At 40.2% G+C, this 24,824-nt stretch overlaps 1 protein-coding gene across 1 annotated transcript in view; it reads right to left on the bottom strand.

Annotated features, from left to right (window-relative positions):
- Window positions 1–9,943, bottom strand: part of LOC134541714 (glucose dehydrogenase [FAD, quinone]-like) — a 38,548-nt gene extending 28,605 nt beyond the window's left edge. Inside the window, exon 1 of the mRNA XM_063385361.1 lies at window positions 9,756–9,943. Coding sequence (XP_063241431.1) covers window positions 9,756–9,848 — 93 coding nt within the window. The 5' untranslated portion in view covers window positions 9,849–9,943. The remainder of the gene's footprint in view (window positions 1–9,755) is intronic.
- Between the last annotated feature and the right edge of the window lie 14,881 nt (window positions 9,944–24,824).

Raw genomic sequence — 24,824 nt, 5'->3', positions numbered from 1 at the left:
GTATTATTTTAATGTGTTTCGCTGTCCTATGTTTACTGTTTCAGGAGGTCCATCTAGTCAGAGGTGAATCTGCATTAGTGAAGCTAGATAATTGCAATGCTTGCTAACGCTTCTAGTGCAGTTTCGTCTCTAAGCGCATGGGCTTGGACTGGCGTGCAGTCATCTCGTAGTGCATATCTTAAGTATGTGATTTGTGTGGTATCCAGACATCAGACCTATGGTTTGGGAAAAATGAAGATAATTACGTAATAAAATGTTCTCGCATGCAAGGACTTGCACATGATATTTCATCTCTAAAATTAACTTTGAAAATGTTTTAATATTTAGCTCCTTTTCATAAACAGATGTAAGTCTTGAGTGGTTTTTAAAATATCGTACTTCCTTCTGAAGCCATGCAGGGTGTAAGTATGTATGTATGTACGTGTGTGTAAATAACTAAGTGTCTGTATTTCATGTGCAATTTTTTCATAAACAAATTAGCATCTTTAGCAGTTATTTTAATCAATATTTCTAACCTGAAGCTGCGCACTTCGTGTGTGCGGTCTCCTGCCATGTAAATAATGCCTTGTGTAATAACAATTTTTTTAGGGGTGTAGGGTGTATGTTTGCTTAGTTAAACAGTTGTTGTTTTTTGATGGATAAAAGTTTTAATTCTGAGTCGTTGAAGGTAACAAGGGCGTTCCAGAGGCAATCCGTCAGCCCAATCATAGTAAAAGACTCAAGTGTTGTCCGCTCGTTTTGCAGTATGGTTTCTGGTACCATCCAATCTACACAAAATTTAAATATTATGTGTTTTAATATGTTGCCTTTGTAAATAAAAGTACATTATGTGGGCAAGTATGTATTTCATCTCAGTGCACGAATGCGCACGCATGTGTGTGTAAGTGTGTGCATGTGTGTGTGTGTGTGTGTGGTAGGATGGTTAAGTCTAACATGTAAATAAAACCTGTATGAGATAATATAATTTTTAATTTCTAGATGCAGTAACAGCATCCTAGGATGAAATTTCTACCGTAAGGTTTAAGGGAAGTATATATTTTTTTGGTCTTACAGAATTTTAGCGTGATGGTGAAGCAGCATCATTGTAAAAGGGGAAGAGAGGGAGATGTTTTATTTGACCAATGAAAAGAGAGCTTAAGGAAAGTCTCCTTAAATGGTTGTGAAAAGGGTTTGTTCCTGGAACATCAGCAAAATGTGTCATTCTGTGGATGTTCAACTGATTGTTCGCAATGAAATGCTAAAAAATTTTAAACGAATGTTGGTCATAATAAATGTAGAATAAATTTTTAATGTTTTAGTTTTGTAATGTGTTCTTACTTTTAAAAAATGTATTAAACATACCCGATTTTTTTTATTTCCTTGCATTACTAGTATTATCATTTAGCTACCTGTCTACCCGAGTGTCAGCTTGGCGCCACGAAGTCGGTGACTAACGGGCCTGTTGTAGCATGCGCGTCATGACTGCAGCTCGAGTGCTTCGTGATGATTCTTTGACGAGCTGTTTGTGGCAGGCTCAGACATTCATGAGCGCCTCATGGCGCCACAAAGTCGCGGACTAATGTACCTGTTGTGACATGCACGGTCAAGTCTATTGTTTGGGTCCCCTCGGCACTGCGAGACGACATTCCTGAGTGATGAGTCACGATGCAGGCAGTGCCTCGCGCCCTAATCTCTAATCACCTAGGTAATTAGTGGTTTTACCCGAGAGAGGTTTCCTCTGTTTGGCTGTCAGGTTACATTTCTACCCCCACCCCTCACAGACCTGCTACGACATGCACATAAGTCATGCTGGGTTTTTCCGAAGACAATGGTACTTCCATGTACTACATTCCTATTGGCGGATACAACAGAAATACTCTGTTCCTAATGGTTTTTCCAAGAACAGGCAGGTCCGAGGCTATAAAAGGCCAGGATTAGCTGTCGGAGCTTCATTGTGTTATTGGAGTTTGAGTGAGCTAGTTCGTGTGTGAGTTTCGCTGCTACCATGATTCCTACCGCCAACGATACATCATCTTCTGCAGCTCCACTTCATCGTTTTCTGAGGTATGCTACATGTTTCGTTAATATTTTTATGTTTCTCAGCTTTTTCGTAGGTTATCTGCTAGCTAGTTTTTTTCTCTGTACACTTATGTGTGGGTAACCAGTAATTGTTTAGCTTAAACTTTTAACAGTAAGTACTTTAAATATTCTAGCATTTTTGAGTTGTGCATTAGTGTAGTTTTGAGGTTATGTAATCAATCATTTTGAGTTAACATTGAATACTTTTTCAGCTTTAACTTTTATCAGTACTTTAAATATTCTACCATTTTTAGGATTGTACATGAAGGAGTAGCTTTGAGGTTATGTTTGCAACCTTTTTATTTAGTAACATTGCTAGCAGTTTAGGTTAGTAAGCTTGAGGGCTAGAGTTTTGAGGATATGTTTGCAACTTTTTTTATTTAGTCACATTGCTAGCAGTTTAGGTTAGTAAGCTTGAGGACTAGAGTTTTGAGGGTATGTTTGCAATTTTTTTTATTTAGTAACATTGCTAGCAGTTTAGGTTAGTAAGCTTGAGGGCTAGAGTTTTGAGGTTATGTTTGTTTTCATGTAACATCTAGCTACATTGTATTCTTAATTCTTTTGTTGCAGTTCTCCGTACGTCGAGCTTCTTTCGCGTGTTCCGTACGTTGAGACCGGACTACCGATTGTCGAGATGACATCTACCGTTCAGAAATGTCGTTTCTGCTCTGCCTCCTTCACGGCATCTAAGAATTGCTACCGACACGAGCGACAGTGTGCCGAGAACCTGCATCGTGACTACCAGCAGTGCCACCTATGTGGCAAGACTGTCGCTCGCAGTGACAAGATGCAGCAGCACCTTGCATCATGTACCGGTGCTATCACCACGACATCAAGCATGCGGTGCAGTTTCTGCTATAAGGCCTTCAAGAACTCCAGCCATGCCAGACGACATGAGAAGTCTGCTTGTGGACTAAACCCAAACCGCATAGTGCATTCCTGCGAGAACTGTGCTAAGGAGTTCGCCAGGGCTGACAAATTGAAAGCCCACATTAAGGTATGCAAGAGGCCTGCTCCACCTCCGACCAAAAAGCAGAGGATGGCAGTAGTTAAGCCTGCAGTTATGTCCAAGCCAGGTCGTACAAAGGTGGTGACCGGCATGGGTCTGGCCAATACCCACGGCTTCATCACCGCCGAAGTAGGTTTCAAGGGCAACTTGAAAACATACGTGGCAGAAAACACAACAAGTACTGCCAAGGACATATGCGCATATCTCAACTCCATCAAGGCAAAAATAATAAGCCAGCTCATGGAGGAGATTGAAGAGAATGGACCGCTGAAATTTAACATAATGCTGGAGTGTGACTACGAGAAACCTGTGGATGCCAGCGAAGACAAGAGGGCCTTCAAAACCATGAATGCCCCCCTCTACGCAGTTCACGAGGTGGAGGAAGCAGTTGCCGAGTCCATCTCCAAGATCTGCAAGGAGGAGGAAGATTACATGGGTAAGGGGTCCGGATGGACTTTATCGGCCGTTAAGAGACTACAGTTGAGAATCAACAAGCTTGATCCACTCCGTGCCAGCTCCTACATCGACCTACCTACTTCCATCGAAACAAAACATGCAGTGATCAATCCACAAAACCTGGATGATCACATGTGCTTCAAGTGGGCGATCCTGGTAAAGTATGTGGAAGGGCGGAATCCTGAACGTGTCAACCAGCGGTACCATGACTTGGAAGAGAAATTCAACTTCACGAACATCGAGTTTCCTACTCCAATCAAGCAAATACCGCTGTTTGAAAAACAGAACCCCGGAGTCTCTATCAACATCTACAGTATCGACGAAAATCTGAATGTTGTTCCTGCACGAGTCGCTCCTGAAGAGAAAGAACATCATTTCGATCTACTGCTCTTGGTCAATGACGATTCGTCCCATTTCACATACATTAAAAAATTTTCTGCCCTGGTTCGGTCCCAACTCACTACACACACTGAGGCTATTCATGTTTGCAAAAGATGCTTCAAGCATTATGATGATCAGGATAGGGTTAGTGGGCTCACTGGTCTTCAGTGTTTGGAAAAACACAGTGTGCTCTGCAAACAGCATGCTGCTGTTAGGATTGAGATGCCACAGCTTGATGAAAATGGCCAGCCACCTGTTCTGAAGTTCAAAAACTTCCATCACAGTGATAAGATGCCCATCGTGGTATATTGCGACTTTGAAGCTATTCTGGAGAAAATCCATACGTGTCACCCGAATCCTGATGAGCCATACATGCTGCAGTACCAAAAGCATAAAGCATACAGCTACTGCATTTATGTGAAAGCAGATAACTCCGTCATTCCAGCACACCTCACTTCTTCACTTCCTTCACAGCCTGAAGTGTATCGTGGTTGTGACGCAGAAGACAAATTCATATCCCGCATTGTGGAGATTGGACATGACGTACAGAAAATATTTTCTACGTCTGTTCCTATGACTCCGCTCACACATTCGCAGAACACTGCTTTTCTGCAAGCAAGGTGTTGTTGCTACTGTAAAGGAAAGTTCGGAGGGGTCGCAAAGAAAGTTCGTGATCATAATCACTTCACCGGTGAATTTATTGGACCTGCATGTAATGACTGCAACCTTCTCAGGCGCAGACCGAAAAAGATGATTGTGTTCTTCCACAACCTGGCGTACGATCAGAACTTCATTATCAGGAAGTTGGGGTACGACACTAAAGACATCTTCATCATTCCTAATTCGGAAGAGAAGCTGATAACTTTTTCCAAAAAGTTACATGATAAGTTCAGCATTCAGTTTGTTGATACGTTCCGTTTCATGAGTCGGGGTCTTGCTTCGCTCGCTGAGTTCTTGCCTGCAGACAAGTTTGTCAGTACTGCTGAGTTTTTCGCTCCTGATGACTTGGAGTTGGTTACTCGCAAGGGAGTCTTCCCCTACGACTTCGTTGATTCTTTTGCTCGACTAGACGATACGAGTCTTCCACCTATCGATGATTTCTTTAATATTCTGACTGATTCTGGGATTTCAGAGACGGAGTATGCTCATGCAGTGAAAGTCTGGGACAAGTTTCAGTGTGCTACTTTGGGGGAGTATGCTGACTTGTACCTGAAGACGGATGTTCTGATCCTAGCAGATGTATTCGAGAATTTCCGTTCCATATGTTTGGAGACATATAGTTTAGATCCATCTCACTACATTTCTTGTCCTGGGTTCGCTTTCGACGCGATGCTTCGAACCACAGGTGTACAGCTAGAGCTACTCACAGATTATGACATGTATATGTTTGTGGAGGCTGGTATTCGTGGTGGTGTAGCGCAAAGCATCAAACGTCATTGTGTTGCGAATAATTCATATGTGCCTGAGACATATGATGCTTCCAAGCCATCCATATTCCTAGAGTATATTGATGCAAATAATTTGTACGGGTGGGCGATGTCTCTACCGCTTCCAATTCGTCATTTCAAATGGTCGGATACATCCGTTGATGTTATGTCTATTCCGGAAAATTCACCTACTGGATACATAATTGAGTGTGACGTGGAGTACCCTCCCGAGCTCCACGAAAGTCACAAAGACCTGCCATTTCTCCCCGTGAATCAATGTCCTCCCGGCTCAAAACAATCAAAGCTGATGACAACGCTGGAAAATAAAGAGCACTACATCGTCCACTATAAAAACCTCCAGCAAGCCGTATCGCATGGACTAAAAATCATAAGAATACATAAAGTTCTTCAGTTTGAGCAGTCGGCATGGTTGGAGCCCTATATTCGACTGAACACCAACAAGCGTAAAGCAGCAGCAAACGAATTCGAGAAGGAGTTCTTCAAGTTGGCTGTGAACTCCACCTTCGGAAAATTGATGGAGAACAAGAGACGAAGGCTCAAAATGGAGTTGGTGTGTTCTGAGAAGAGGTTCAAGAAGTTGGTGTGCCGCCCATCCTTCAAGGATCGCACAATGTACGAGCCGAATTTGTCTCTAGTCCACCTGAACCATGAAACGATAATATTTGACAAGCCGATCTATGCCGGACTGGCCGTACTTGACCTATCAAAGATTCTAATGTATGACTTCCACTACAATACCATGAAGCCTAAATACTCTGAAAATATTCATCTGGCGTACATGGATACAGACAGTTTCGTGTATGAGATCCAGACACAGGACTTCTACCATGACCTCCAAGCCGACCCTATAATGATGGAGAAGTTCGACACCAGCTGCTACCCTTCCGGCCACCCTTGCTTCTCCCCCACCAACAAGAAAGTTGTTGGCAAATTCAAAGATGAATGTGGGGTAGAAGTGATGGAGGAGTTTGTAAGCTTACGAGCCAAACTCTACGCCTACAGGTGTGGTGGTAAGAGCGAGAAAAAGGCCAAGGGCATCCAGCGGTGCGTGGTCAAAAACCGCATCATATTCAGCGACTACCTGGTTGCCCTGCAAGAACACCGCACAAGGAGGGCGGGTGTAAGAGCCATTCGCTCCCGGCAGCACATACTATACAGCGAATATAGCAATAAGCTGGCCATCACGTGGGAGGACGACAAACGGCTGATCTGCGAAGATGGTATCCGCACGGTCCCCCACGGATATGTTGGCAATGACCTGTAAAATAATCTGTTGTATAGTTTTTCTGCTGTATTTATTTTCTGTTTTGTCGTTTTATTTTTTTGTATATATTTTCCATTTTGGTGTATAGTTACAGTTTAGCAGTATAGTTTTCTGTTTTTGCTGTTATATCTATTTTGTTGTAAATTTTCCATTTGTTGCATGGTTTCCCTTTGCTGTATAGTTCTGTTTTTCTTGTACGTTTTTCTCTTCATGAGATTTTATTTTTAATAAATACAATTTTACCCATATATTGTTTTACTATTTTAATATAAAACATGAATTCTCCTATTATTTTATTTAAAATTGGTTTCGGAAAAGTGAAATGATATTATACGCAAACATTAAAAAATATCTGCTTCCATGCAGCTTTTAAACATGTGTACGCAAACATGAGAAGAGAATATTACTTGTAAGTTAGGAGACTGAAAAATTTCTGGTCCGCTAAGATGGAGTGATAATTTTTTTTTTAATTATCATTACTTTAACTAACGCATCCACAACGATAGTATTGATAACATATATTTTAGTTAAAACCTATAAATGATAAGACTTTAAGAAAAAATTATGGTTACAACAACAAAATGACTGTGGATTTTGTAAATTTCGGTCTATAAGGTTCATAATAATGTTGGTAGAGAATTGAAACTCGACCTTATATACACTAACATACTTTAGAAACCTAAACCCGATGACGACATCCATCAGATGAAATCAAGATGGCGGTCTCCACTAAATAAGATGGCTGCCTCCAGCAGACAACGATGGTATATATATTTTTATTTTGATAATAAATTTATTTTAAAGAATGTGGTGTAACGAAAAAATGTAACAGGGGTTAGTGGGGTGTTCGATGACGATGTCATTGTAACAGAGGAGGGGGGGGTGGGCTAGTTGGTGTACTCGTAATGTAGAGGAGTGGGGTGTTCGATGCGCAGGTTTTTAATTAAAATTTTATTAAGTAATATATTTTTAAATTTTATTTAATTTTTTTATAAATTTTAAAATTGATTTCATTAAAATCGTATAATAAATAAAGATTTTCAAAATGGCGGACGAAACTCAAATTGGTGGAATGTTCTAGTAAACAAAATGGCAGATAAAAACAAAATGGCCGCCGGAAGTGATGTAATCCAAAATGGCCGCCGGGGTCAAAGGTCAAGGTCGAATCCAAGATGGCCGCCGGAAGTGACGTAATCCAAGATGGTGGCCGTGGCTCCCCGGCTCCCGACCCCCAACCCCCCTGCACCAGGACATACTATATATACCTACTTACAATTTTCCTAGTAGATTACTGGGTTGTTGTGTGGTCACTACACTCTTATGCTTCATAAGACAGGTGCGAACCATTGCAGAATCAATATCGCCTAGTACGTACACTCAATGTCACCCTGTCAGAGGCGACTTGATGGGCGTTGTTACTTCCCCTGAATATGTCCCCCTAGCCCCTCCAAAAAAAAAAAAAAAAAAACCTTTGAATTCTGAGTGAAGTTGTGTATAAAAAAATATTTTCGCTGCTATGAAGCGTTTTTACTTGGAAATGTAAAATATTATATAAATTTTTACTAAATGTGAGGCTAATAATTAATTGATTGTGCAATTTTCCTTGCTGAACCTTCTTTCTCCTCTCCCTCCGGCACATTCAAGTCTACGCAAACTGCAGCTAGATTTGTGAGTGAGAAAACTTTCTGGGAAAATGTAAACACATATTTTTTCCCCCAAATGTTTTCCTATTTTTTTCATTGCCAGCATCTATTTAACATAATTTATGATGGGATGATATACGTTACACAATTTATTTTCTGCAGATTGGTAGGTGCTGTTTAAACAACTTTTTTTTGTTCCTATCCAACACTGAAATGTTAAGTGAGCCATTAGGTTAGATATAAAGACCAAATTTATGTTATGTTTTGTTTTGTTTGTATCAAAAAAAGGTCGAAAAACTTATTTGTGTGTTGCTATGCAAGTATAACTAGTTTGAAAATTTTCCAGGTTTTTCCATAAATATTTTTCTCGAAAACTAATATATCTTGCTACAGCCATGTGCATTATTAAGCGGGCTCCTGAAAAAGGAAGGAGCTACAGCCCCTTCCCAGCCAGAATTTTAATTGTTAATTTACTTTAAAAGAAACATTGTTTTGACTGAATTACTTATATTCTTGTGTTTAAATTTTATTTCATAAAAAGTTGTATGAAATTATTAAAGTTCAATATTTGAGATCTAAAATTTGTAAATATCCCAAGGCCAATAAGTGGCCGACTTGTTTGATCTTCTCTTTGTACGATAACCCATCCCGAAAAGTCTTTTTGGAGCCCGGCGATAGCTCTGGGGTTCCGAGGCCCGTCATGCAATGGCACGGAAGGGAGACGGATCACGTAAACTGAGACGGATCTCACGAAACAGAGATTCCACAACAGCACGCAGACGGAGACGGATCCGTACGGATCAGCTCGGCAATGCTGAGCGCTTCCGTTTACGTTACCCCGTGCGACCGATAGAAGCCGAGTAGGTACAGTGGCCATGTTCGTTTGTGTTCTAAATACTTTAAAAAAATTATTTCAATTACAAGAATATATGTTATTCTATTATTACTTTGTTTGTTTTGTTATATAAGTAAATCCTGCACATGCCATGATCTCTAAGCATATATTTTATAATGAAAAAAATATATCTTATTGGTTGAAGTAGCTTGGCTTCTGGGTTGTAGCCGCGTCCTTGGCGAAAATAATTCACCGAAGTTTCGGTCGACATTGCAGTCGCCATCATCAGGGAGCAGTCACCTACCTATTCGTAGAGACAGGAAAAATTCGCGGATTCCTTTCGAGAGGGGCTGGAATCCAAACTCGCTGCGTCAGTGATTGGACCGCAATTTACCTGAAGGACTCTGAGCCGATGGCAAACACTCAACAAAAGAAGTATCGAATCATGAGAATCGCAGTAAACAGGTGTCCCGAGTCGGTAGCCAACGACCAGACGATGGTTGGCCGAGTAGATGGAGAATCGTGGAGTCTATCCTAGTGGTCATTGAAACCGCGAATTTTCTCCAGTCCCTGCCTATTCGCCTCGGACGCGACCACAGCCCAGCAGCCGTGCTACTCGAGACAATGCGCGGTGTGAGGGGCGGGGGAAGGGACGCCTCACCTCGCCCTCGGCCAGGTCCGCGGTGCTGGCCGGACAGCGCAGCGGGTCCGCCAGGTCGCACTGCTCGTCCAGCGCCGCCTCCACGCGCGCCATGTAGCCGCGGTGCGCCGCGGGACACAGGTCCGGCAGCCCTCGAGTCCGCGCGCATGCGCACAGCCCCGCCGCCAGGAGCAGCACCGCCGCCAGCCGCGCCGAGCTGTCGACCACAGAACAAGGAGGGACATACACTCTTACAGTGTCGCTATCTGTTGGGCGGGCCCATAAATACCAGCAAATAACAAATCGGAATAGAGGTTCTCATACAAAGTTTGTTTTTGTTTTTTTTTTAATGGGGGACACCCCCCCCCCCAGGGGGGTCCACCCCGCCAAAAAATGACTCTTTTATTAATAAGAGTGGTACATAAAAACAAGGAGGGTGACACTTGATTAGTATAAAAGAAAAACAAAAGAATTATATATATACATATTTACAATATCCCTTCCGACAAAAAGTCCTTTGAGATGAATTGTTTGTGTTGTGCGATGTTCTGATGCCGTGCTGGTTATAATGTTGGTCTCGTTGCGAGGTTGAGCCGTTTGGCTCGGCCCAACCTTGTTGACTCGGTGATTTGATCGGGTGGTGTGGTTGGCGGTACTGTTGCGGGTAGGGTGGCGGCAGGTGGTGCTTCGTGGGGCAGTGTTACCAGTAGACGTGCGGGCCACCGATGTTATCCGCCGACCCCTCCAGCATCGGCGGCTTCATCTCCGTCTGAGGCGTCACCCGGGAGGAGGTGGGTGGTGGTGAAGAGGGGGCGTCTGGGGTGTGGGGCTGTGGGGGGAGGTTCTGCTAGGAGTCGGATGAGGGGGTTCAGGCTGGTGGAACAGTTTCTCAAGAATTCTTCTGTGGCATAGGAGATGGTGTTGTGGATGTGGGGGAGTCCAGTTTGGTCGAGGAGGTGTTGTCGGTTGGTGGCGCGTGGGAGGCCGAGGATGAGATGGGTGCCGAGGAAGAAGGTGCGGGTGATCGGTCGGAGATTGAAGAGGGAGGAGTGTGCCCAGGTTGGGCATGCATAGGTGAGATGGGATATGACGTGGGATCTGTATGCAGTGATGCGGTTAGGGAGTGAGGTGCCTGAGTTTGGTCGAAGGACTGGGGCCTGTTGCCCCATGACTGCACGGGCCTTGGTGCGTATGGATTCCAGGTGCGGGAGTAAGGTGAAATTCTGGTCGAGGGTGATACCTAGGTAGCGAACAGTGGGGGACCATGGAATGATGTGGTTGGCGATGCGAGGTGGTCGGTCATGGTGGGGGTGGTAGCGGGAGAAGAGGATGGCGTCCGTTTTGGTGGGATTGAGCCCGCTGCCGTGTGCTTGGAACTGGGTTGAGAGGGAGGTGAGACCGCGGCTCAGACGGTCGCCGAGCATTTGTTCTGCAACGGAGGAGGCCAGTATGCAGGTGTCGTCTGCATACTGGACCAGGTAGGTGCCTGGGGGAGGGGTGAGGTCGGCGATGTGGAGGGTGAAAAGAAGGGGGCTCAGGATGGCTCCTTGGGGGACACCGGATGGATAGGTCGTGGTTGGGAGAGTTGGCCCTCTACTCGGACCTGGAAGGAGCGGTCCTCCAGGAAGGAGCAGAGGAGTCGGATCAGGTGTGGGGGGATGTTGGTGGCAGAGAGTCGGTGGATCAACTGGGCATGTGGGACCGAATCAAAAGCTTTGGCGAGGTCCAGGAGCACCATGCCCGTGTGTTGCCGCCTGGAGAATCCTTGGACCACCAGGAGCTCCACCCGGGCGATGGCGTGGGAGGTGGAGTGGTGTGGGCGGAAGCCAAACTGGTGGTTTGGTGGTTTTTTTAGTTAATACGTTTTTTTATTATATTAAGTTATCTCCTTGGCGGCGAAAAACTAATTTAATCGATGCGAAAATACTTAATGCTGTTTTGTAATAAACCGTCATGTAATAAATAAAGGAGTAGGAGGTGCAAACACTCATTGTATTACACACCACAAAATTAGTGGCTACCTAAATAGAGTGAATTTTCACTGGTTTGTTTGCCTGATAATAGCTTATACATAACTTCGCCTAATAAATTAATGTAGTTATGTCAGCAATATATTATGAAAACTACTACCTAGCGGACGGGCCAATAACTACTTCAAAAAACTAGGTCTCAGTCTCGATAATTAGAGTTTCTCCCCCATGCCGAGCTGCCGACACAACCGCTCCCACATGCACCTCCAGACCTCCTCACACAGCCGTTCTCAAAGCACCTGCGCCAAAAAAAAAAGGGGGGGGGGTTGTCTGTAAATTCGATTTACGGACGATAATTTTACGTATTTACGTCGTAAGAAAACATTGAAGAAAAATTGCATACTTTTTTAATTATGAAGTATTATTTACCTTTTATTTTTTGCAAAAGTTAATTTTAATAATTTGTTTAAATATAATCACCAACAATTAGTTAGAGCCCGTCTTAACCTGTTTGATATTATGTATGAAATGTAGGGTAATAAATTTTACCTGGTGTACTTAAAATAAACGACAAAATAAATTATAGATAGTTTAATTCATTGCAGAACAATAGTTTCAATCTCATGTTTTAATTGTTTTAAGTCAGTTTTCAACAACAACGCCTGAGCAACAAAGAAGCGCAACCTGCCAATCAGTTGTGCATTGCCAATAACCGGAACGTAAGGGAAATAGCAGTGTTTTGCAATGAGGACTTGTCTTTTATAAGTGACTGGAACCAGTATTGGCTATTATTTATTGTTATCAGTGTGGGATAGCGTTAGTAAAACCTCTGTATCTTATCTAGGGGCAATAACTATGAGACGGATGTTTTGAAGAAAAAAATTAAGTCTTTCATTTTATTTTGAACCCGTATATAGCAGAAACATTGCTTCCAATAATACGGAGAAAAACAGCGTTAAATACTTTAGAAACTATTGTCGTCTTCTGGTCTCAAATAGTACTAAGAGATTAAAAAATATTGATGATTTTAACACCATTCATAATGTGTTTAATATTGGTGAAAATTCTACGTCCGACAAACTATGGTTTTGTATGTTAATTTTATGGTTCAGTAAGGTTGAATGAATGAAATCATCTTTCAGTTTTATTTTGCTAATTCTCTTACAGATAAACATTTAAAAACATTTTTATACTATAAAAAATTATTGCGTTTAAAAAAATTAAATATATTCAGTTGTCTATAATAATTAATCTTATTAAAAATTATCTGAAGAATATATAATATAATTAATTTTGTAATTTTTTTTATAAATTTTAGTATATTGCGCAACTGGTAGGTGTTTATCAATTGAACAGTTTTTGCGTATTTTTTCTTCTTTCTGTTAGCGGCAACCTTCCTGCACTGTAAACCTTAAAAAAAAAAACAGTCGACGAAACAGTTCACGTGTAGATGACTTGTAATTAATTTTAAAAACTGGCGTTTAGCTGTAAAGTTTAAATATAATTATAAAAACAAGTTTTCATATAAATAAACTGTAATCAAATATCTATCATAAATTATATATATCACCATAATTCTTAAGTCAATTGTAACATAACCTATTATTACTGCATTCGCCGACAGCGTAACGGAACACAGAGCGTAACGGGACACATCGTAACGGGACACAGCGTAACGGAACAATGTGCGTAACGGGACACTTTTTCGTGCGTGCAGCTGGCGTTCATCGATTTATTAGACGTTGTCACGTCAAAAATTTACATTTTTCTTCGCAACCTACTATGCAGTGGAAGCTCCCTCGCGGAAGAGTGGCGGACATTCAAGGAAACAAGTATAGAACTCACAGATTCAACTGTGAATGCAACTAACTGCGCATGCTGAGCGTTGGACGATACGTCGTCGGCTCGAAAGTCCGTTCCACAATGGCACGGAAACGGAGATGAATCTCACGGAACAGAGTTCCTACAATAGCACCCACACAGTGACGGACCCGTACGGATCAGCTCGGCAAAGCTGAGCTCTTCCGTGCTCGACCAATAAAATCCGAGTAATTTGGTCGTAGTAGTACCCTTAAAAAGCGTCAAAAAAATTTCAAGTAAAAAAATACTATTATGTTGACGCTTATTTTAATTATTTGAGTAAATGCTACCCGCGCTATAAACCCGAAGTAATAAATTATGTACATTTATCAAAAATCTAATATTACCTAACCTTGTAATTCAATATCACTGGTTGCCATTTGTAACGTTTCCATGCACTGTGGAAGCAGCAATTGCGATAGTGATATGTATCCGAGTCCGTGCCATTGCTGAACGGGCCTAGGGCTGTCCCGGGCGAGTTAGTCTATTATTCAGCAGTGTGTCCCATGTCCCGCGCTTATGGCAACATTCCTCCGACGATCCACGACACGGTGTATCAGTTCGGGGTCCTGCTGATACATGATGTATCCATTCGGGGTCCTGCTGATGCATGATGTATCACCTCGAGATCCTGCTGATGCATGATGTATCCATTCGGGGTCCTGCTGATGCATGATGTATCACTTCGGGGTCATGCTGATACATGATGTATCACTTCTGGGTCCTGCTGATACATAATGTATCACCTCGAGATCCTGCTGATGCATGATGTATCCATTCGGGGTCCTGCTGATGCATGATGTATCACTTCGGGGTCATGCTGATACATGATGTATCACTTCTGGGTCCTGCTGATACTTAATGTATCACCTTGAGATCCTGCTGATGCATGATGTATCAATTCGGGGTCCTGCTGATGCATGATGTATCACCTCAAGATCCTGCTGATGCATGATGTATCAATTCGGGGTCCTGCTGATGCATGATGTATCACTTCGGGGTCCTCCTGATGCATGATGTATCGCTTCGGGGTCATGCTGATACATGATGTATCACTTCAGGATCGTGCTGATGCATGATGTATCACTTCGGGGTCATGCTGATACATGATTTATCATTCGGGCCATGATGATACATGATGTATCACTTCGGGTCCTGCTTATACATGATGTATCACTTCGGGGTCCTGCTGATGCATGATGTATCACTTCGGGGTCATGCTGATACATGATTTATCACTTCTGGGTCCTGCTGATGTATGATTTATCACTTCGGGGTCCTGCTTATACATGATGTATCTCTTCGGGATCCCGCTGATGCATGATGTATCACTTCGGGGTCCTGCTGATACTTGATGTATCACCTCGTGGTCCTGCTAATGCATGATATATCTCTTCTGGGTCCTGCTGTTACATGATGTATCACTTCGGGGTCCTCCTGATACATGATGTATAACTTCGGGGTCCTGCTGATACATGATGTATTACTTCTGGGTCATGCTGATACATGATGTATCACTTCGGGGTCATGCTGATACATAATGTATCACTTCGGGGTCCTGCTTATACATGATGTATCACTTCGGGATCCTGCTGATGCATGTGGTATCACTTCGGGGTCATGCTAATACATAATTTATCACTTCTGGGTCATGCTGATACATGATGTATCACTTCGGGGTCCTGCTGATGCATGATGTATCACTTCGGGGTCATGTTGATACATGATTTATATCTCTGGGGTCATGCTGATACATGATGTATAACTTCGGGGTCCTGCTTATACATTATGTATTACTTCGGGATCCTGCTGATGCATGATGTATCACTTCGGGGTCCTGCTGATGCATGATGTATCACTTCGAGGTCATGCTGATACATGATGTATCACTTCGGGATCCTGCTGATACATGATGTATCACTTCGGGGTCCTGCTGATGCATGATGTATCACTTCGAGGTCATGCTGATACATGATGTATCACTTCGGGATCCTTCTGATGCATGATGTATCACTTCGGGGTCCTGCTGATACAGCTTGTCGCATCCTTGGCTTGAGTCTGCATGTAATGGGCACTAACTCTCTGTCTTTCCAATGCGCGATTTCTGCCATCGGCACTGTCTTTTTTTTTGGTGTGCTGTGTTATCAGGTATACTCAAAGAGAATAAAAGTTTTATGCAATACTTTATAATTTAAAGGAAAAAAATTATGTATTAAATATTTTAAATTTTTTAATGGAAACTTTATAATTAGAATTTTTGAAATTCATTTCTTTTGTATAATAAAAGCCTCTTCAGAGTACATTTATTTCTCATTTCTAAGAAAACATGACTAAAGACGCCAACTTTTCAACCTTTTTTGTCATTAACTTTTGATGTAGTTTATCATGAAAAAAATTGTTACAGTGAATTCTCCGGTAAAATAATATTTTGTGATTACAGCTGATATTTTTTTCTTTCGTAATGCATACAATTGTAATAATACTGTTTAAATAAACTATTTTATGGTATTACAGAAATATCAGTTAGTGACATTAAATAATATTAAAATGTATTATAATTATCGGTAGTAAATAAATTAAGAATATTAAAGCTAACAATTTGGGTGGTATCAATCTGGCAACAGCAGGCGCCATTTTCTCAGCACTGCAGGCTAAGTGCAGGAGAGACTGTAGTGGGGAAACCTTCTTTTCACAGACGAGAGAGCCAAACTCCCGATCGTGCATTTTCGTTTTTTTTTTCTTCATTGTAAATAAATTTGTCGGTGTTGATAAAAGGATACTAATGGTCAATTATGTTAGGTTAGCCACATTATAAATACTTTAAAACATTTTGGACAGTTGATTTGGTTAGGATAGCTACATTAAAGATACGGAAAAAATAAGCGAGCATGAACTTCGGGTAAATTCGGGTGTGGCTTTCTCGTCTGTGAAATGATGGCTTCCTACTGTAGTGCGGCCAAACGTCTTGCGAGCTCATAGTTCGAAGGAAACACGTTTCTCGGAACTTAGAGTCAAATAGCAGGCACGACCCAGCACGGGGCAGCCACACATCAGCAGTTCTAAAAACATCGATCAGTTTGATGACGCTTGTGCGTGTATCTACAGACAGCTCGCCCAGCTCTGCACAGTCAACATACTGCACCCGGACCAAAATTCCACGTCCTAGTGTACCTTTACCCAGGGCCATCGAGGGAATAGAACCGCCCGGGACACGTAATTATTATTTAATGTAGCCTACAACTTACCAATATTCCACAAGTTAAAAATAATTTTAAACTCTAAACTTTTTTGTAGCCATAACTGTAAACGTTATGTGTGCGTATTTAATTACTTGTTGAGGTTTACTATGAATTATTTTAACAATGAACATGGAATTTTTGTCCTGTCATAGTAAACCCAAGCATTAAAAACATCTCGAAACTAAACCACCCCTGCCTTTTCGCTCCGTCAACCATTTGCCACTCCCGTTTCTCTGCAACCCACAGGTACGTAAATAAGTTTTTAGATTGCTGGCTGCTATATATATATATGTATATAGTAACGAATTATTAAAAATAAAATAATAATCGTCGTAGAAGTAAAACTACTGGGTTCATAAATGGATAGCCCAATTAAAGATTTTACTACACAGTTATATTGATGGCCAATATTTACATCACTAACAAATCGTCTTCTAAAAATGCCTAATAATCAATTACACTTAAAAATGTTGCTTCCCCAGTCACTCGGTTTTTACACACTGCACACCTCGCTGGGCCGCACCTCTGGCGCAACTCTCGACGCAGCACCCCTCGTGGATCTCCGTCGCCCAATGACGTATTACAATGAGAATATACACGAGGACCATTCAACAATTACAGAGACAAATTGATGTAGAATAAAACTGTCTGCATTTTTACAAAATGAGAATTTAGCTTCTTCTCAACATAATCCCCACCAATTCTAATATACTTGTCCCAACGATGAACTAGTTTTTTTATACCTGATGCAAAGACGTATTTGTCTTGTTGTTTGAGCCACTTTCCCACAAATTCCTTGACTCCTCGTTGCTACTGAACGGTTTTTCCACGTAATGCCTCCATGGGTGGACCAGACAAATGAAAATCCGAGGGAGCCAAATCTGGACTGTAGGGAGGGTGAGGTAGCATAATCCCAACCCATTTTCCCAACGGTTTCGTGGGTCATCGTAAGGGCGAGAATTGTCATGTAGCAACATCCCGATTTTTCTTTCAGATCCGCGGGGTTTTACTCTCATTGCTGGCTTTACTTTGTGTGTCAGCGTGTCTGAAGTAGTAGGCACTGTTCATTGTACGTTGATCTTCCAAAGAATCACAAAGGACAACACCTTGGGCATCCCAAAAAACGGTCAACACAACTTTTCCCGCTGATGCTTGCGTTCTGAATTTCTTTCGGACAGGTGAGCTGGTGTGCTTCCAATCCATGCTTTGTCTTTTGGACTGTGGTTCAAAATGGTGAACCCAAGTTTCATCACATGTTAAAATCTTGTTTAGAAAACATGTCACGTTCCTTTTCATGGCGTTCTTTCAAGTCTGTACACGCTTTGAGTCTTGTTTACTTGTGTTGTTGCGATAACTCTTTCGGGACCCACCTTGCACTTGTTTTGGTGTACTTGAGCTTGTTATTACTGATAACGTTATGAACTGTGCCAACACTTACTGCTATATTATGTTCAACTGGAACACGTCGGTCTTCACTGATAATATCGTCAATGCGGGTTTCAAGCGATGGAGTTTGGCCGGCCAGGACGTTGCTCGTCAGTCACTGAGGTTCGACCGTTTTTGAACTGTTCTACCCACTTATAAAAATTTACGCGGTCCATAAAACATTTGCCAATTTTGCCAATTTTGAAATTTTACCAATTTTGCAATTTTGCAAATTTATTTGCTCTTATGCTGCAAATAAACTTACAATACGAAACTCGGAAACAAATATGATTTATATAATTCTTTAAAATAATTCCGAGTGTAATAAATATACGAAAAGTATTCATTTTAGGGAAAAGCTGTAAAAATATTTTCCAATTAAACAAAACTATTTGTTATTATGTTTAACAAGATGGTACTATTGATTTCTCAGTGCTAGCCGAACAACAGGAGTACCGAACGCGTCGCATGCAAATTCCTCAACTCTGAACATGAGAATTCGCCCCTAGACAGGAATTATCATCGCCTGCCTTCATGAGATTATCATTCTTTAAGCGCTTTGAGAGTGAAATTTTAGTATGCGCCAGAAATTCAATGAAATTAGCGCCCGTTACACAGCGGGAATGTAAAAGGTTGAACGTCCATGTTCGTGCAGAAACTTCTATAGCCACGAGCCGAAGTCTTCAAAATGGCGGACCCACGCATGCATACGTGTACCCGTATATATTGACTTTCGCGAACATCGGGGGATATACTAGGCGTACTGGTGTGCCAAAGTAAACTTTGTGGTAATGTAAATATCCTGGAATACATTTTGTAAACTCATAACAAGATATAAGCTAATCGCAAATTGAAAAATTACCTATAATTTATTAGCCAGCAAAACTGTGTTGGAACAAACACGGGGTCAAAGATATTTAACATTTTGTTTGTTGTCTAAAGTATTACTAATGCGGCGCTTGCTTTTAAAAAATTTTCAAATTAAAAGTTACACTCCAATAAAAAAATTAAAACAAAATTAACCTGAAACATTTTAAAACAAATATTGTAACACTAAGCGCATGTATGTATATTTCTTTATTCTTAAACGACCTAAATCAGCGTTTGGATTCTTCCTGCAAAAAAAAACCTTACACTTATTGAGCTGATTCAACATTTAAGATTTAACAGTAGTAATTTCATCACCAAAAAATATTTTATTAAACATTGCGTCTAACATATGTAGGCTAACAATTTCTTGTTTCTCTACAGTTTGCATAATTCTTCGCTATCTCTACATTTCAATGTTAACTAAGTGTTTTCAAAATTGTAATGTGTATTTTTTAAGTTGTCATTTCTTTTTATGACTATAATTGTGTTATTATAAAGTTTAGTTTGGCACACCAACACGCATAATGCATCCCCCCGATGTTAACGAAAGTTAATATATAGAGATGACTCACGCGGACCCGCCATCGTTTTTGAGATTTCTGAGACTTCCACAGATGGCAGCTCCGAGTTTACACATTTCCGTTCCAATTGACTTCCGTTCCATTCACGAAATTACTCCTGCCAAATGCTGTATACCGAGAACTACGATGTTTACACATTAGAAACTTATGCATTACAGTGATGGTATAAGGCATTTAAATCATTCTTAAAAATGGGAATATCTATGATCGGTGGAACAGTGCAGTTTTTTTAATCCATATTTTTCACCTAAGTAGGCTTCAATCACGCCGTGTTAGATTCGCCAGTAAACTTGACTTTAGTCCTTACAATCGCTTGTTTGCCATGCCATTGGATACCTTGCGCCAATGCCAAACATTTATCACTAGAGTACTCACATTTCGCAATGTCAAGTCACAAAGAAAAAAAAGAATAATATACCGTGAGATAGTTGGGTGTATGAATATTAGCAATAGCTGTAGGATTAATGTGATCTGCGTTTTTGTTACGTTTAAGTTATTTAAAGGCAGATGCTTTGACTAATATGCTATTGCATTTCAACAACTTCACATTTGCTTTATTTTATTTTCAAGAGCTTTATTCAAAAGGCGCATTTTAAATCGTTGTATAAAAAAACCAAGGAACTATTCTTCTTGGCTGGTAGGTACTTAGAAAGCGGTTGTAAGAGAGTATACTCATATTTCAGGCTATAGTAACCCTCGCTCAACAACTTGCGCATTATCCTGGTGAAGTGAGCACTAAACGCTCAGTTACACTTTCAAACGTTCGCTCCAACACCTTCCAATAATTTTTGCCAAAAAATGTTGGAGTTATATGACTTCGCCGAAAACGTCACTGTTTGACGAGTTAGATGACTTGAGTTTCCATAAAATATTTTGCATACAGGACATGTTCTAAAGTATTTTGCATCTTTGACGAATTCGGCCATTGAGAATCGTGCCTAGCTAAAACGGAAATGGCGTCCGTTTCTGTCACAACGAATCTTTAAAATGTCGAAGAACATGTGGGAAAATAAGGAGGTTATAAACGCGAAATAACTAAAATAATTTTAACGTGAGTGTCATATGCATAACGCAAATTAAGTGTCTAAAACTTTCGAAATTAAATGAATTTTTTTTTTTAATTTAACGAGTATTATTGTGAGTTGAATTTATTGATGTTTTAAAAGTTTAAAAAAATGCATAAAAATCATATTCAGTACAAAAATTCTTCCCAGCACTGTGATGAATTATTTAATTTTAAAATGAGTATAAAATTGAAATGTTTGCAATAGCTTAGACGAAGAATAAAATAAAACTTTAATCATAGCTCAAAACTGGATTACAATGCGCATACAAGACTAATAAGCATAAAATAATTGTTTCAGTAAAAAAAATTAAACACTGCGTTTTTAAAACAAACTAAAAAGTATAACATAATTTATCCTAGCCCAATACAGGTTTAAAACCCCATACAGATTCCTAGCCCATACATAGTATCCTGAAAATTGTGATTGTAAATTTTTAATGCTTAAGAAAATACTTGTAAGATTTAAAACATAAAAACGTTGGGTGCATGCAGGAGTTAATAGTAAAGAGTGTATGGAATAGCTATCGTTGAGAAAACTCACACAACAGTTTGTCATTGGCAGTGCAATAAAATTATTAGTGACTTAGGTGAACTATATTCATGCATCAATTATAATTTGCATACCCGCTACTTTTATCGTTTTAAATCTTACAAGTATTTGCATAGGGTATTAAAAATCCTCAATCATATATTTTCAGGACAATCTGGATGGGGTTATATATCTGTATGGGGCTAGGAGAAATTATATTTTATACTTTTAGTCCGTTTTAAAAATCCTGGGGATTTTTTAATTTAAATAATTTTTCATCTGATATTACTCCTCCACCTCTATTGTCAAATATAATTAGAGACAAACATTTGACTGCGCGGAGGGGCCTTAACTACTCGTGTCATCAGTAAAAAAAAATATTTTTGTTTGTTCTCGTCCTTCGCAATTATCACCTTGGGACGTTCTGGCTGGCCTCCACGACTCAACACCAAGAACAGTCATGTGTAGTAGTGTATCTTTCCGCAGTTTAAAGAGGATATACCTATAACTCGTCAGTCAGTTCTGTGATAACAGACGGCTAGGAGTTTAAGGGTAGTATCCTAATTATTTGGCTTGTAATATATTGTGTTTTACCTCATGATTTCAAATAAATTCATATTATAACCACTTTTACGTTATTTTATGTTTAAGAGCTTTATTCAAAAGGCGCATTTACAATCGCTGTAGAACCAACGAAGGAACTCTTTTTCTTGGTTGAGACTTAGAAAGCAGTTGTAAGCGCTCACTAAACGCCCCGATACACTGTCAAACTTTCGCTCCACACCTCCCAATATTTTTTGTCAAATAATGTTGCAAGTTTATGACGTCACCGAAAACGTCACTAGCACAGTCATGCTTGTTTTATGAATTAAATTACTTGAGTTTTCCACCAAAAATTTTGCGTATAGGACATGTTATAAAATATGATGGATGTTTGACGAAGTTGACCATTGAGAATCGTGCCTAGCTAAAACGGAAATGGCGTCTGTTTCTGTCACAACGAATCTTTTAAATGGTGGAGTACACGTGGGCAGATAAAGAAGTTATAAAGGCAAAATAACTAAAATAATGTTAATATGAGTGTCGTATGGAAAATAATTTTGTAGGCAATACACAAATAATGTATCTAAAACTTTTGAAATTTAATTAAATCCTTATTTAATGTTTTTTATGAACTTGAAGGAAATTTTATTATGTCAGTCCCAGCATGAAATCATGGGGTATACAGATTAGTATAATCCGTTTGTATGAAGCTTACGTCTTAGATGTCTTTATTGTTACTATATCATTCATTAAATCAATAAAAATTAGATTTTCCCAATACCCAGAAAACCTCAGATTTGCATGGTTTTCGGAAAACCTAATTTTTTAATTGTATTTATAAATGATATACTAAACCCAAAGAACTCTAAAACGAAGGCTACATACAAACGGTTCATAAAAAAACTGTATTTCCACATGATTAGGGTAAGTCCGGGGTAGATGGCCATAGTTTTTTTAAATGCCCAAATTAAATAAATATATTAGGTAAAATTCCTGATTTAATTGGTAAAGCATTCATTGTATACTAAATTTATGAAGTAATATTTTTATGATAGTCCCAATTGTATAGTTTAGAAGAAAGTTCATTAAAATATTTTTAGACAACCTGGGCCATCTCACCCATAGTACCGGTAGAGATGGCCATATGCTTCAGGGACAGATGGCCAACCAAAGAGTCTGCCGAAATAATCTGTAAAGAACAATACATACACATGTTTAAAGACATAAATCAAGTGGAACCCTTTTGCTAAGTTATGAAATGAAGTGTGCTGATTGGTAACATAAAACATGGACGAAAATTAAACTTAAAAAACACCTACAGGTTATTATAGCTTTTCCACAGTTGTTGCACACATCAGTAAAGTTAGTACAGTTTTCGTGTAACCAACGACGACAGCGAACACATTTTATCCAGTCACATGTCAGTACTGTAAGGTTGTAGTCTTCACCACAACCGATGCACTCCTCGTCTTCTTGATCAAGATCGTCACTAGATTCGTCCTGCAATGTTACTTCCGATTCTGATCTGCTACTTGACGAAGTATTTCTTCTGGGTCGAAGTACTTTCCTCTGCTTTGATTTTGTGTTATATGCCTGCATAGGCATAGCCTTCTTTTGCTTCCCTAGAAATATTTTGTCCATCTTCTTTCTTTTCGTTTTCAATTGTGCAATATTTTCAGGAGATGTTAGAAGAGTAGCTTTCTGTTTTTTACGTTTCGGCGTCTGTTTTGATGTTTTTGGAATGGGCAAAATCTCAGTCAGGACTTTGGTAGGCGAGATAGCATCGGCACCACAAGTAGACGGTGAAGTAACGTTTGTAGTCATGATGCGATCTACAGTTGTGCTAAATAAGCATTTGTCTGCATTCTGACATGATGTACCGGGATCTTCAATGGCTGGGTAAGTGTCAATCTGTTCTATCTCCATGTTACTTACACCGGAAGGCGAATTTTCCTCGGTATCTTCGTTGGGAACACCAGAAGAATTTCTGGAACAGCCAGGTTCTTCTAAATTAGTTTCAAGCAAACTATGTGTTGCATGTTCACGATTTTCATTGTCTCTAGACCTGGAGTTTACAACAAAAGCATAGTCTGGAATAGCATCCACGTTGAAAGGGTAGATTCCAGTGGCTCTGAAACCTGCTATCGCATTTTCAGGTGTTGCTGCTTTTCTCCAAGTTTCACTCAGAAGCTCACCAAACTGTATCCTAGTTATCTTTCGGTTCGGATGGTTTGTTAGCCACTTAGAACAAGCAGTGTAGAAGTGATGTTTCAGAGATTTAAATACAGCACGGTCTAGTGGCTGTAAATAATGTGTTGTATGGCTAGGGAGACACAGTAATATGATATCATTCTCGTCTGCGAATTCAAGAACTTCCACAGAATTGCAGTGAGAAGAATGGCCATCCATAATCAACAGTACTTTCCCTGCAGGTTTGCGAGGAAAAAAATGGTTTTTAAGCCAATTAAAAAAAATAACTGTGTTAACATAGGCAGATTTTTCAGACATCATTACAATGCTGCCTGGTGGCATGTTATCCTCCCATTCTGGTTTTTTGTTTTTCCCCTTCATTACCGAAACTGGAGGGAGGAACACGCCCTCTGCATTACAGCATGCTATGACTGTTATTGTCTCTCCTTTTTCTCCTGAAGTAATAGTGTGAACTACTTTGGAACCTCTCTCAGCTAGAACTTCACCAGGGCGGTTATTCAGCTGCAAGCCTGTTTCGTCCATATTGAATATCGCTGATGGCTTATTAATAAGTTGGTTTTCCTCCAAGATAATTTTCAAAAGAGAAAAATATTCTGCCACTTCATTACGGTCCATACCTTGAACTCTAGCAAGTGAAACACCCTCAGACTTGCGCACAGATATATCTGGATGTCTCGAAAGAAATAGTTGCAACCAGTCATATCCGGCCTTCTCGTTTTCATTATTGAATCTATGATGGATTCCTAACTGAGTAGCAAAATTGTATGCTAAACTACGAACATCGTCTCTAGTCAGA

The sequence above is a fragment of the Bacillus rossius genome (genome assembly GCF_032445375.1).
Source record: "Bacillus rossius redtenbacheri isolate Brsri chromosome 4 unlocalized genomic scaffold, Brsri_v3 Brsri_v3_scf4_1, whole genome shotgun sequence".
Classification (NCBI taxonomy): domain Eukaryota; kingdom Metazoa; phylum Arthropoda; class Insecta; order Phasmatodea; family Bacillidae; genus Bacillus; species Bacillus rossius.
This window is presented reverse-complemented; position numbering and strand designations above follow the sequence as displayed.